The 15,484-nt window shown below is 34.7% G+C and overlaps 2 protein-coding genes across 3 annotated transcripts; both read left to right on the forward strand.

The window, feature by feature from the left end:
• Positions 1 to 400: 400 nt before the first annotated feature.
• LOC21403285 (cysteine synthase) lies at positions 401 to 8,774 on the forward strand. Its single transcript, XM_024168887.1, has 10 exons — positions 401 to 820; positions 1,783 to 1,892; positions 2,106 to 2,163; positions 2,605 to 2,868; positions 3,410 to 3,547; positions 3,797 to 3,848; positions 3,955 to 4,034; positions 4,291 to 4,350; positions 5,071 to 5,151; positions 8,331 to 8,774. The coding sequence occupies exons 1-10, from the start codon at positions 560 to 562 to the stop codon at positions 8,421 to 8,423; spliced, it is 1,197 nt and encodes a 398-aa protein (XP_024024655.1). The 5' UTR covers positions 401 to 559; the 3' UTR covers positions 8,424 to 8,774.
• A 2,115-nt stretch (positions 8,775 to 10,889) lies between these two features.
• On the forward strand, positions 10,890 to 13,879 carry LOC21403286 ((+)-neomenthol dehydrogenase). 2 transcript variants are annotated; one of them, XM_010103068.2, is made up of 4 exons: positions 10,890 to 11,095; positions 11,248 to 11,506; positions 12,793 to 12,975; positions 13,400 to 13,879. In XM_010103068.2, the coding sequence occupies exons 1-4, from the start codon at positions 11,022 to 11,024 to the stop codon at positions 13,802 to 13,804; spliced, it is 921 nt and encodes a 306-aa protein (XP_010101370.1). In that variant the 5' UTR covers positions 10,890 to 11,021; the 3' UTR covers positions 13,805 to 13,879. The 2 variants fall into 2 exon arrangements, with proteins under 2 accessions (XP_010101370.1, XP_024024656.1); XM_024168888.1 differs by lacking the exon at positions 12,793 to 12,975.
• The last annotated feature ends 1,605 nt before the right edge of the window (positions 13,880 to 15,484 follow it).

Raw genomic sequence — 15,484 nt, forward strand, 5'->3', positions numbered from 1 at the left:
CGTTGCACAAGCAAAATTAATAATGTAATAAATATTTATTTCAAAATATTCCAAAAAAATATTCCTTTAAAAAAAAAGAATGCATATATATATATATATGTCTGTGTGTATAAAGCAAACGTGGCAGCTATGATTAATTTTTTATTTTTAAATTTGATATAACGGCAGCTAGCTGTGATTATTTATTTATTTATTTTGCTGAAGGCTAGCTATGATTAATTAGATACATATGCCACTGAATGAATGGCCAAAATTAAATAAAAGAACTTTCAAAAAATAAAAGAAAAAAATTGAAAAATAAAAATATTCTCAACGCTTCACTGAAGTCAACTTTATCCGAGACTGTAAGCGTCAACACTGAACAGACGGCAGATCGTTATTAGCCAGTCAATTACAGGATCGACAAAAAGATCATGACAGCCAAAACTGAGTAAATATCTAACGAACTGGACAATTAGAACCGTACGGGTCGTTTCCACTATTTGGGAATTTTTCTGCGCTTTCCTTTCTTTCATTTCATTTGCAGAGAAGAAGAGAAAAGCGGGTTCTCTCCGACAAAATGGGTTCATCTTCTGTGACCAATCCGTTGACATCGTCTCTTGGAAGCACCAAATCCAAGCTCTGCTCAATCTCTTCTTCCTTGGTTCCGAACCAATGCTACTCTTTGAGTCTGAACTCTCTGTCTGTGGCTTCGGCGAAGAAGACGACTAGGTCTGCGAAGCTCAAGCTCGTCTCCGGTCGCTCCGTCGTCTGCAAAGCCGTTTCCACGGAGCCACAAACCGAGGTCGAAGGTCTCAACATTGCTGAAGATGTTACTCAGGTACGCTCATTCATCTCTTTCTCTGTTTTTGTCTTTTTGTAGGACTTATCGTGATTCTTCCTGTTGAATGTTGATTAACGTGTTTTTCAGCTCAGGAAATTGATTTAATTTACTGATAATTGTTGTTATTGTTCGGTTGTTTCTAGAAATTGCCATTAGTTTGGTAAAGATTTCGCCTTAAGTCTAGTCATTAGTATTTATTTACGTAAGCTCTTTTTTTTTTATTTAGAAATTATCTATGGGATGTGATAGGTTTTCCCCACAAATGTCTAATCTTTTGTTATTTCAAAATTAACTACTATGCTAAATTGTTAATATGTTTAAATAAAGAAGATTGTCCATTTTCTAGTTTCTGTTTCTAATTGATCGAAATAATAGAAAAAATTCCATTTTCATGAATATAATTCAGAGATTGGCTGCTTTCTTGGCCAAATCAAAAAAGAAAAAAAAATCAGATAAATATTAAGGGCACAAAATTTTGGTAATGCTATCATGGACATAGTCAACTCCCGCTTTGATGAGTTTCTCGGATGCTATAAGAAACTATTTTGGTTCTTACTTTGCAATTTGCATTTGGTTGTTAAGTTGGAAATTTAAATTCTTCTTATATATATATATATATATGTGTGTGTGTGTGTGTGTATATATATATATATATATATATATTTTTTTTTTTTTTTCTTTTCAAAATACATGATGCGCCTCATAGTTTCCAAACCAGTAAATTGCTGCTTGATGAACAAGCCTATGATAATCTTGATCTGTACACAGGAGTGGACTAATCTATTTTCTATTTCACCCTGAAAAATTCTGAAATTGAAAAGTAAAATGTAAAGTCTTGTGAATAATAGGTGTAAGTATGAGAGCTTCTTGTTTCTACAGAACTCTATTCATTTTGCCCACTGGATTATGAATTCTCTTTGTTGTTGATTCATCTCCATTGGTTGCTTTTGATGCTGCAGCTTATCGGGAAAACTCCGATGGTTTACCTGAATAATATAGTAAAGGGATCCGTGGCAAACATTGCTGCCAAGCTTGAGATTATGGAGCCATGTTGCAGCGTTAAGGACAGGTGAGGAAGCATCATATGCCAATGTTGGGGATGAGATATAAGAACTTCTATAGTCCAGAAAAATTCAATTTCTTGTATAATTTTCAAATGTATCCTGGTCTACGCTCAGTACAGAGTTGTTCACAATCACAGGTCACTTTTATCATCTAGACATAAAAAGTTGTAAATGATGTTTCTATAAAATTAACATATTCTTTTTTATGTTGTCTACAGGATAGGGCTTAGTATGATAAATGATGCTGAGCAAAAAGGACTTATAACACCTGGAAAGGTAACAAGTGGGGTTATAGCTGTCTGCTCGTGTATGGAAAATGAGAAATGTGTGATATGCTCTTGAATTAGACCGATAAAACTATCAAGTATCTTGCATTTGGCCACTTCAAAACGAAATTGAAAGTTTTATGCAGCCTAGTGCTAAACAGTTCCCTTAACCAATTGTGTGATGTTTTCCCGCAAGAGCCTTTAGAATAGTTAGAATTGCTTAAAAGTGAATCTTTTCAGATGATTTTAGTATTAGTCGAGTGGAGACTCGATTCTGTTGTTTTTCCCATCCACTTTTATTGTTTTACCCCTCTATAAATAGATTAAAAAAAAAAGAATGGTGACCGAAGAAAATCACTGAATTATTTATCAGCTTTGGTTCTTGTGAATATTGCTTTGGCTAGCTTTCTGATTTGTTCTAACATAATTTCTTCATTTCATTCTCTTTTAGAGCGTTCTTGTGGAACCCACAAGTGGAAACACTGGCATTGGTCTCGCTTTTATTGCTGCCTCAAAAGGATATAAGCTCATACTAACAATGCCTGCTTCAATGAGTCTGGAAAGAAGAGTTCTTCTAAAAGCATTTGGCGCTGACCTTGTTTTGACTGATTCAGCCAAGGGCATGAAAGGAGCAGTTCAGAAAGCTGAAGAAATATTGAATAGCACACCCAATGCCTATATGCTTCAACAATTTGACAATCCTGCGAATCCCAAGGTTTGTGCTCCCTTCAGTTGGTTTATTTGTGCTACACAGTCACAATGACAGAACAATTGGCTCAAGTCTCCTCTAACAATATTGTACATGTCCTGTTTTATGATTTTAGATTGCTTCTCAAATTTTCATTCTACAGCAGGAAGAACAACATACACTTAGATCAATACGCCAATGACGATTTAAATTTATTTGCTATGTTGTCTGTAGTTTTATAACGAATTGGAAAGAAACTGACTAAAGTACTTTGCTAGAGAGATTTAAGAACAACATAAAGTGTAAATATAAACTTGATCTTTGGAAAGAGATAGAAACTAGTTCAAACGTAATCAGCATATTTTTTATTAGATCCTTTCCAGACAGCTTACCTGTTAACCTCTTCTATGAAATCTCTTCTTCAAGTTCTAACATTCCAGAAAATGGTTAGATTATTATCTTCCAATGAGGTTTACGAAAAAAAGTAAGATCTTCTTTTTAGTTGCGTGGTGCAACATTTTGATTTCTAATTTCCAATGTGTTTGTTTTATGTGCATTCATTATGCAGATACACTATGAGACAACTGGTCCAGAGATCTGGGAAGATACAAGAGGGAAGGTGGATATATTTATTGGAGGAATTGGAACTGGAGGAACCATTTCTGGGGCTGGTCGGTTCCTCAAAGAGCAAAACCCTAACATAAAGGTAAGTTTCTCTCTTTAACTATTGCAAAACCACTTCTGGATTGTTTCCATTTTCATGGGCGTACCAACAAGCTGTACATCGTGAACTTGATAGCCTTATAAGTTCCTTTGTCTAGGATGAAATCCGCTTTAGATACTACTGGCGCATACTAATTTCCTTGCTGGGTGGCAAAGAATTTAGAAAGGAACAATTCATCATTTTATTTTTCATTTCTATTTTTGGGCATCCATTTGACACACTCTGTTTCAGGTTATTGGTATAGAACCTACAGAGAGTAACATATTATCAGGTGGAAAGCCTGGTAAGTCATAGCGGTAACCTTCTAGCAATTCAGTTTAAACACAAGCTTGCATCGTTGTTTTAAAGTTTTAATCATTTGCTTTTCTCGACTTTTTATTAATATGCAGGTCCTCACAAGATTCAAGGGATTGGAGCTGGATTTATACCAAGGAATTTAGACCAAGATATTGTTGATGAAGTCATCGAGGTCTAATGTTTTGCTTTTCTTTTTTCAAATATACATCACTTTCTTTTATTTGTTAGTTTTGTTTCTTTCTTTTTCATATTCTTCAACCAAAGTTTCAAATCCCCTGTATCATGGCTAATTTAACCAAGGTAGTGTGACGACGCCAACTACTTTGTTGGCTTCCCTAGGATGTATCATAATCATTTTCTGATTAATTATGTCTATTATTCTATACGACGTACCAGTTCTCACAGATTCTGAATTTGGCAATTGGCAGATATCCAGTGAGGAAGCTGTTGAAACTGCGAAGCAATTGGCACTACAGGAAGGCTTGTTGGTTTGTCCCTTTCGTATTTCATTGTTTTTGTTAACTCTCCATTCAATTAAAGGCAAAATTTGGAATCGGAATTACATATCTGCTGTTCATACTGTGAAATTTGAAGTTACAAAGCATTGTTGTACATTATGACTACGTTGAAGGAACTGAAGTGAAAACAAAAGTATTATGCTTCATTTGCTCAGAAATAACATCTTAATCACGAGAGAAAAAAAAAAAGGACCTATGAGAAAGACTGGTAAATAGGAAACACCCGTCCCAGCTTGGAATACTGGAAAGGTCCTTAACCCAGCTGGAAAGCCATTAGCTCTGCTTTCTTCCTTGAAATCTATTAACCCTGTTAACCGTCCCACATTATTCTTCTTTTCTTTATTAATTTCAGCGATAGTAGGGAAACTGAAGTGAAAACAATCTCCAAGTATTATGCTTTATTTACTCAGAGATGACATTTTAGTAAGGAAAGAGGGGGGAAAAAAAGCGGTACCACTGAGAAAGACAAGTAGCCATCCCCAGCTTGGATTGTTGAAAGGCCTTTAAACCAGCTTAAAGTATTGGAGGGCTTTAAGTATATTTCTTACTAGAATGTTCAAATGTACTCTTTTCTTTATTAATTTTAGCTGCTTGATTCTGCCCCTTGTCAAGAAATTATGTCTGTGCTTCTCTGGTGTTGTGTGTTTATATTTTGATGTTCTCTAATGGTTACACTTCAATCAATATCAGGTTGGAATATCTTCTGGGGCAGCAGCTGCCGCTGCAATCAAGGTTGGAAAGAGACCAGAGAATGCTGGGAAGCTTATCGCGGTATGTCATTTTCATCTATGCCATCCAAATCGATCATGAGGGATTTACACTTTGCTTTTTAGCTCATGATTGGAAAAGCAAAAAATAGAGGAAATTGACGTTTTTGAGGGTAGATAACGTTTCACTTAGAGTTGTCAAACGTGCCGTGCCGGACCGGCACGACACGTCCGACCCTAGGCCTGTGGCGAGCCTAGGCCGTGCCTGGCACGGCATGAGGAGAAAATCTTAAGCCTGCTACCCTAGTCTATAAGGGCCAGGATCGGGCCTGGGCCCAGGCCCTTCACGGGCTGGTCTTGGCCCTTGTAAATTTTTTTTTCTAAAATTTAATTAAAAAAAAAAGAAAATATATCATATGTCCCTATGATATGTGATTTTATTGAATTGAGATAATACGAATAAGTACACATAAATGACTGCTTCGTTAAAAATCTTGCCAAGTAAAACCTGTGGGAACCTTAGTGAAGGAAAAAAGAGTGCAGTATTCTAGGAATAGTAAATTACAAAACCTAAGTGCTTCTAGAAGATTCTGTTATTTCTAAGTTAGAAAAATAATATTGCATTGGATCATCCGTGTATTGTTATTTTCGTCTTCTAGCATCTTCCCAGTCTTTAATGCATATTAGCCCCTCCAAGATATTTGGATGCATTATGATTCTCTTCTCGTCAAGAATTCGGTTGCTTGCACTAAATGCTTGCTCCGATGCTACCGTTGACACTGGAGTTGTCAGAATGTCACGAGCTATTACGGACAGTGTTGGAAAACGATCGGTCTTGCTCTTCCACCACTGTAAGATGTCCAGTTTGTCGTCATCGATTACAAAATTTGCTTCAAAATATTTTACCAGTTCGGTAGATGTTTGTGTTGATAACGATCCAGCCGTTTTCTCTTTCTTCTTCAAGAAACTCCACGACGAGCCTTTAGGCCCCGAACTACTAGTTGACGTCGAAGTTCCATGTTCTTTTCGATCTGTGCTGTATTTTGCTTCATACAAACTAAATACATTTTCTAACATTTTCCTAGCGTCAGTAATAGTTAGTTGCATATCAATACCTAAATTTTCTGATGTAACAGTCATCAAAGATTCAGTCTCATTTACTCCGCACCTAGGATCTAAAATGGTTGTTAATGCATATAACATAGGACAACCTGATCAATAACTTTTAAATTTAGTTTCCATTACCTTAACTATGTTTTCAAAAAGTATTGTATCCCTATAATAAGAAAATGTTTCTGAAATATTAAATAATTGATGTGAAATTAAATGTGTAGTAGGATAATAAACTCTAGAAAGTAATTTAAAAGCATTGTAAAAAACTTCTAGAAATTTAAAAAAATATTGACCAATCTGACAATCTATATCGAAAATTAAAAGTTGATCGTTCTTATTGTTTACATATGTTGTGATGAGCTGTGAATACTGGAGTACAGCCTTCAACATTAAATAAGTGGAATTCCACCTATGTCTCACGTCAGTTGAGAACTTTCTTGGGCGCATCTGACTGTTCCTGCAATATTGTTTGAATTATTGGAGCCTTCAACATTATAGGGGATTTTTGGGGTTTTTTTCGGATTGTGACCGTTGGGCCCGCGAAGGGCCCAACGGTCACAATCAGAAAGGGCTGGAGGGCTTTTTCGCGGGTCTGGGCCGGGCTGAACAAGGGCTGAATCCGGGCTTGGGCCAAATTGGGCTTGGGCCGGGCCGCGGGCCTTCACGGGCTTGAGCCGCGGGCTGAGAAGCCGAAGCCCAGCCCTAGCCCATCAAACGTGCCGGGCCGACACAGCGTGTAACAGTATTGTACCAGGTCGTACCGAATCCGGCACTGTTACGGACTGAGTCAGGCCGTCCATAGACGGCCTGGCCCATTTGACACCACTAGTTTCACTGGCAGGAGATATATATCACTTCTTCCAGCTCTAGGCTCAATGAATGCAATAATTTTCTCAAAGTAAAAAGTAAAAACTGATCGTGGCCACCACGTGAACAAATTCTTATTTTTATAGGAAAAACATGTGCACTAACCAGTTATCAAAAGGACATGTGAACAAAGCCACCAACCAAAAGCTGACCCGTGAGAGAGACCGGCTAAGGTGAAACGGACCTGCTTCTTTAATGTTTCCTCGGCCTTTGCCTTTTTCTTTCCTTTTTTGGTTGGTTGGAATGACACCATTGGAACATACTTGCTAACGTAGCTTCTGCCTTATTGTCCTCCGCTTAGTACAGGAAACAGTAGTTTTTTTGTTCCTAAGATAACCCCCTCCAGGAAATTGTGTTGCACCATATATATGGTGAGAGGGATGGAAAAAGAGGAAAGAAATTGTTTTTTACTAGTGTATTTTAAGATTAATTTCATAATTGCTTCCTAACTATGTAACCTACTTCAACATGCCACTCAAATTTTAAAAGAGAGTTCGTTTCTCCCTGAAGTATGTAAAGTGGTTCAGAACACTCCCTAAATTAATATAAGTTCATAAATGCCCCCTAAACTTTTATTTTTTGTCAACTTGCTCTTATTCTTAAAATTTTGGGGGCAAGTTGACACAAAATCCATAATTTATAGGTCAGGTTACTAAAAATCAATAATTCAGTGGGCATTTATAAAATTAAAAGTAGTGTCACATCATCATTTTGAATTAGGGTACATAGTTTGGGGGGTCCAATGAACCTTTTTCAAACTTCAAGGAGGATGTTGAACTAGGGTACATAGTTTAAGGGCATTTATAATGTTAATCCTATGTTTTCTTGGAGCAAAATTTACTGTTATATCCTTGTACATAATGATTGAATGAGGTAATTGATGGAAACATAGGCCGTTTGGTAGTATTTTTCGAAATGGTTTTGTTTTGAGTATGAAAATGGAAATGAGTCATTTCATACGGTCATACCTCATGAGCTGTGTGTAACCTTTTATCTTCTTTTCTTTCAAAAGTTAGAACGGAAAAAAATGGTGGCAACTAATACCCCCATGGATTTTCATTTCTTTCCTTCCCAATTTCCTCCCTACAACAATTCAATAGTCTTTTCTTATCCCAAATCCTTCCACTAAACCATTTTTAGACATTTTTTCCCTCCTTGTTGACTGATCAGTAACGTGTTACATGCAAAGCATGCAGCAACTAAAGAATTAATTTCCAAACTTCCCTTCATGTCAATTCATCTGAGAATTTCAATGGCTTGCAGGTGGTCTTTCCAAGCTTTGGTGAACGATATCTCTCTTCGGTTCTCTTTCAGTCGATTCGAGAAGAATGCGAGAAGATGCAACCAGAGCCATGAAAACACAAAAAAGAATGCCCTTAATGATTCTATAACATGAAACATGTTAAAATTTTCTTTCCTGTGCATTTTCTTAGGTTCTGTTTTTCCTCCAGAGGACCTTGGGCAATTTGTTTCTTCATGATTTTCTCTAGAAAATCCCAGTCACTGGAGTTGCGATGGGACTTTCGTTCTTGATTTTGGACAATGAGCTGTCGAGAAAATTCGTCTTCAAAATTGACTGGAAGGGAATAAAACCAAAATCTAAGACCAATTTTATTCCATTTTCACAGCCACGGATTTCTTCCAGTTGGTAATGTATTGGCATTTGACGATTTCAATAATCAAAATACCCAGCCACCTAAATCCCAATTTGACTAGTCTTTCCTTCATTTCCTAATTTTTTTGGTCAATCACTGTTTCGAATTTTGGTTTTGAATTCTACATATGCATATTTCCTAAAGAAGTCCGTGTGAAAATGTAGTCTTTTCCTCCTCCTAACCAGGAATAAATTCCTTTCGGATTGGATACATATTAAAGTCTGCACGTTCCATCCATGGAAGGAAAAAAAAAATGGAATTCTGCACTTTAATATAGCAGAATATTTATAAATATGCACATGCTACTTCTATTTTATAAAGACGCACATGCTACTTCTATTTTACCCAACTTAAATACCAATTATACTACTTTTTATTCCAAAACAACAGCAATTATTTTTTTCCTAAATGTAACACGTCTAGTAATCAACCAAGATCAACGAGATTATTTCTTCCTCAGCCAGAAAAAAACAGAACACAAGTGAAAAGAGGGATGAAAGAAGTTAGCTTTTTAGATTCTTTGAAAGGAGACAGAAAAATTCATTATTCATAAAAAATTCTCTCCTCTTGATTTACAACGTTAAAGAAATGCTTTTGTGACGGCTATGGGTCAGCATTTACCTAAACCTAATCACGCGGCCAATTAATAATTATTCAAATATTCTCCCCCAAATTTCAATAGACGTTTGACAAAGTGGCAAAAAAGCAAGATTGAGGTCCCCCATCCTAGAAACTCAGAAAGCGACAGATTATATAAATGACTAGCTAGGCTATGGAATAGTGGCTCGTGTTCTAATCTAAACTTTGAGTTGTTCTTTAGGTCCGTTCATTTCACCGATTTGAATTTATAATTTAAATTTTATTACAGTAAAAATTTTTTAAAAATAGTTATATTTAATTTTTTTATTACAGTAAGAAGTTCTCACATATGTTCTTTAGGTCCGTTCATTTCACCGATTTGAATTTATAATTTAAATTTTATTACAGTAAAAAATTCTTAAAAATAGTTATATTTAATTTTTTTATTACAGTAAGAAGTTCTCACATAAAGTTACATTTCAACTCAAATTAAAAACTCGAATCAGTAAATTACACTGCCCTTAATTTATAATAAGTTTATGTTTGTGTTTAATATATAACAATAACATAGTGATCGTGTAGCTTTTTAAGCATGACAGACCACCACTTCACTGTATGGATTCCAAGCATGCAAAAGATTATATTATTGCAAAAATAAAAATACATAGCTTTAACTTTATATCCTAAAACAGCTTTTTTTTTTTTTTCGTTCTAGTTTAGTGCCATTTGCTCAGACTTAATTACTAAAATGGTGCCTTTTTCTTTTCACTACACAAGTCAAGCTTCACCCTTTTATTGTCCTAAATGCTAGGGAATGTGTGTGTGATGATCAGTTAGAAAGTTTTTACTCTATAGTAATTAGTACATGTGGTCAAGAAAATCTGCCGATATTAATTTTCATTTTCCAATTACTAATTCAGTGAAAATAAAAACTAATAATTTGATCTCAAACCAAACTTCTATACGATGCCAAGAGTAAGTTTATCATTTAAACCAGCACATTTATTTTCCCCAAATAAAAGAAAAAATCAGCACATATAGATACACACACACACACACACACACACACACACACACATATATATATATATACATATATATAGAACAGTAATTTGCATAATCTGTTCACCACATAGCAGACCAAATTAGGCGGCTAAAAAACGACACACACATCATATATATATGGTTAGAGACTATACATCATCTTGTGTGATGCAGATGTAATAAAAAACTAATTTGAATGGTTGAAAAGTAGAAACCAAATAAAATAAAATAAAAAGTACTTAAAAATAAACTATTGGTCACATATTATCGAAATAAAAGAAAATAATTTAATTGCAGAGGGGGTTGGCCAGCAGGCCTACCTTCTACTGAGGCTCCTCAGCTCCTTTATACTTTTTTCAAAAGAAGAAAAAAAACATTTCCCCCATTCTATTATGGGTTAATTGGAGACAAAGCGGGAGCTACTTTTACTTATTATGATCCATCTTCACACTTGCCTTAATTCTATTAAAGCCTTTATCAAAAAAAAAAAAAAAATTATATATATATATATAGGAATAAAGTAAAGCCTAATATTGTACTTGTTTAGTTGTATGAACACACACAAACTGGTCCTAAATATATAAGATGTTGATAGGCAATAAAATATTGCCCTGTCCTTTCCCATCCTTATATAAATTGCACCGTTTTCTTCTCTTAATCAAAAGTCCAAACAATAATGGATCAATATTCCAAAGAGCCGTATGATCACCTCTCTTTGCCTTCTTCAGATCCATTCCAATCCCCCACCAGGTATAAACTACTACTTCATCTAACTAATTTCTCTCTCCCACTCATACAAATTTTCAATTACATCTATATTTTCTGTGCATTAATTGACCATACTAGAACTATATTTATAATTATCATATGCTCAATTTTTAATGGTACACGTATACATGAAGATGGTGGTCCAAGGAGACGGTGGCCATAGTGACCGGAGCGAACAAGGGCATCGGTTTCGCGCTCGTGAAGCGGCTGGCGGAGATTGGACTAACCCTAATACTCACTGCCAGAGACTTGGAGAGAGGATCAAAGGCCGTTGAATCACTCAAAAGACAAGGACTCTTTGTTCACTTCTTTCGCTTGGATGTTTCTGACCCTGCTTCTATCCAAGCGTTTGTCTCCTGGTTCTCACAAAACTTCCCGGCCTTGGACATTCTTGTAAGTCTCTATAATATCATCTTTACTTGTTATGTATATTTATTATGACTCTGTGTCTCAAGATTTTTTAGCTCCTTGTTCAAAATGGTTTTTTTTTTTTTTTTTTTTTAAATTGTATATAGTAGTATTATATATGTGTACGATAAATTCAAGACCACACGATATTTTAACTGCTGTTTGTGCAACATTTTGACCGGTTCCGGTTTTTGCTGGTTTTAATGAAAATATATTGTTCATTTTAGTAGATAATATACACATACACATATACATACATCATATGTATATGTATGTATGTATATGCATGCACTGGCGTGTAAAGGTACGTAACTTGCGTTTAATATTTACATATATGTAGCTATATACATATATATAATACAAGTATTTTTCTCTTTTCCCCCCTTTTTCGGACAGCGCTATCGCTTTTTCTTTGCATTCCTTTGTTTGTCGTATGCCTTTGACCTGCTCTATCAACATCTATACATGTTCATGTATATGGTTTCTTTTTTTTTTTTTTTTTCTCTTTTGAGGAAAATAAAAGTACATATGAAAATGATTGTAGAAATTGTTTTACTTTTTAATACTGATTGGAAGCTAATTAACATAGGGGTCGGACTTGAATTTCATTATTATTAATTATTCTGGATTATCATATAACTATTAAGTTCTACTAAAGTTGATTTTTTATTCTTAACTCTAATATGAATTTCGATCATGTGAATTTAAAACTAAACAGATATTAGGATATACCTTAGCCCCTTTTTTCCCTTATTTAATTTACATATATATACGCAACTCATATATAATGTTAGAAAATGAACCCGCCATGCACGAGTGTGTTTTAAAAATTAAGAATAATATTTATGATCATAAGAAGTCATTTGGAAGCTAGGGCAATTTGACGTCAAAGTATTTTTATGCAGATTTCCCATTTATTGACTCGATAATTAGAACTAATAGACATAACTATATAAATTAGTGCGTTTTTCTCGCTACATCATGAGCTGGAGTTGTTGGAATACTCAAAATTATTAATTGCATGCTTAATTAGTACGTATGTGAAGTTCATATATGTATTTTATATATATAGTAGTTGTCGCAGTTATCTTCTAGAGAATATATATATTATCATTACATTTAAAAAGTAAGCCATATTAAATACTATCGTTTAAAAAATCTCGAGTAATTATTATTGATTAATGAAAAATTAATTAAATTTTAATTGTTAATGGTGTTAATATATATATATATATATATATACATACATACACACACACATACTATTGCAGATAAACAATGCTGGTATATCATACAACGAAATTGGAGAGAACTCAGTAAAGCAGGCAGAGAGAGTGATGAAAACAAATTTCTTTGGAGCTAAGTTACTCACACAATCACTCTTGCCCTTCTTCCGTCGTTCTTCTTCCTCAAGTCGTTTACTTAACATTACCTCTAGACTTGGCTCTCTAGATGTAAGTTCTTTATCAACTCTATTACATATAACTTAAAACATAATCAATAGATCAATTTTAATTAAAACAGAGTTTATTGTTACCTCGGATCATCTTAAAATTGCTTGTACTTTTTAAAAGTGACATTTCATTTATAACTTGAACACATGCAATTGGGAGTCGGGAATTTTTCACGTGTGTCCGTAAATTTCATGATTTATGCCAAAAAAAAAAAAACATATTATATATATAAAAAGAGATTAATTAAGTTTGCTTTTAAGTTCATGTCATGAATTGTATTACAAATTTTAAACCATTGTACATTAATACTCTTGATCGTATATTTAACATGACATTATATATAAAAAATACATATGTGTGTGTCATAATGCTAAATGCTAACAAATTAATGTTTGGACAAATTACGATGGTGCTGTGATTATAGAAGATGAGAAACCCTAGCATAAAAGCAATTTTGGCGAGCAAGGATCTGTCCGAGGAGCAGATCGAGGGTGTGGTTAACTCATTTCTCAATGACGTGAAGAACGGAGTGTGGGAGAGCCGAGGGTGGCCAGAAATGTGGACAGACTACGCGGTATCAAAATTGGCGCTAAGTGCGTACAGTAGGGTTTTGGCAAAGCGGTACGCTGGATTAGGGTTGAGTGTCAACTGCTACTGCCCCGGCTTCACTCAAACAGCCATGACTCACGGCAAGGGCACGCACACTGCGGATGATGCCGCCGAGACCGGGGCTAGGCTGGCCTTGCTTCCGCCTCACCAACTGCCTAGTGGCAAATTCTTTGTATGGGCCAACAATAACACTGCTACTTTTCTTGACTCTAAACTGTAGTAATTAAAAGTGCTTATTAATGTTTTGTAATTCATTAATAAATCTATTGATCGACCGACTCCTTTCAGTTGGGCACATGTGATCATCAGGCTCCATTTCCAAAAACAAAGAATATTGAGTAAATATATATACACACACACAATGAATATTGTATATATATGCACCGACACTATTTATATGATTACTCTGAAACTTGACCAATACTTGAACAACAACAACAATAATAATAATAATAACAATAATACAAATAATAATAATATAATAATAATAATGATAACAATGAAAATAAAGAAAAAATGGTCAAAGAGAATATATCCTGGCCACCAATAATTAATTAGGAATTAATTTTAAAAATTTCCCATGAACTATGACTCTTGTAACACTTTATTTTCTAAATTTTAAAATGTAACATCTGCTTCTCCTGAATTTTATTCCGTTAACAAGTTTTTTCCTTCTGTTACAATGAGTGACAGAAATTACACGTGTCACTTATTTATAGAGCATTAAAAGTGCAATTACGCTTATACCCTTTGAAAATATAAAAAATAATAAGAAAAAACAAAGAAAATCCTCTCCCCCCATCATCTCTCTCTCTCTGACTTTCTTTCTTTCTAATTTCTATTTTCTCCACTTTCTAATTTCTAACACGAGGCTCCTTCTTCTTCTTCTCCTCTTCTCCATCCGGCGAGCCCAACTATCATCGTCTCACCGATCCATTGCAAACCCCCACCCCCCCACCCATCTCTCTCTCTCTCTGACTTTCTTTCTTTCTAATTTCTATTTTTTCCACTTTCTAATTTCTAACACGAGGCTCCTTCTTTTTCTCCTCTTCTCCATCCGGCGAGCCCAGCTGTCATCACCTCACCGATCCATTGCACCTCATCCCTCTTCAGCCTCGGCGACTCAAATCCATCGTGCACCGTGACCCACCTGTTGGGAATGGTGTCCTAGAAGCATGAAATGTAATAGGATATTTATTATTTATTTAATAAAGGAGTTTATTCATTATTTTATGTGCATATATTTATGAATATTTTATGAATATCAATAAAAATTCCATGATTATTTATGTAACCTTAAACATTGTATATAAGTGTTATATATGAGAGGATAATGTTTAAGGATAATAATCAAAAAGCAATGTTCATAATGAATTTAATTAAAGTTTGGAATCTTTAATTAAAACATTATTAATACATGTCATTCCCATTTAGAATGGAACGGTGTTATCCGCACTGTTAATATGGCGAGATATTGAATGAGTGTATTTCGCATAATGAGATTATGTGGAACAAGGACACAGACACGATATGAATTTCTAATAATTCCGTTAAGTATAGAAATTCTAATTGAGTCTACCGATGGTCATATATAGAATGATCTTAATCCTGAGTTCTTAACAAACTCCTATTTATGGATTTGTGTCTTTTGATTTACTCGGTACGGATTCTGAGATCCTGAATCTTATTCCTTGTATTTTGGAGACATGATGAAGTAGGTAGCCGGGAATGTTATTACATGAGATGGAATCCATTCCTTCTTAAGAAAGAAGTAGATAAATAATTCTCTTGAGGGTTGATTCGGTACTTGGATCAGTAGGAGCTCCGATTCATGAATGTGTTTTATGAATCACTGTCCATTAGAGAATCAATGGTACTCAAGGATAAAGAAGTAATTAGA

Source organism: Morus notabilis, unplaced genomic scaffold (assembly GCF_000414095.1).
Source record: "Morus notabilis unplaced genomic scaffold, ASM41409v2 Scaffold388, whole genome shotgun sequence".
Lineage (NCBI taxonomy): Eukaryota > Viridiplantae > Streptophyta > Magnoliopsida > Rosales > Moraceae > Morus > Morus notabilis.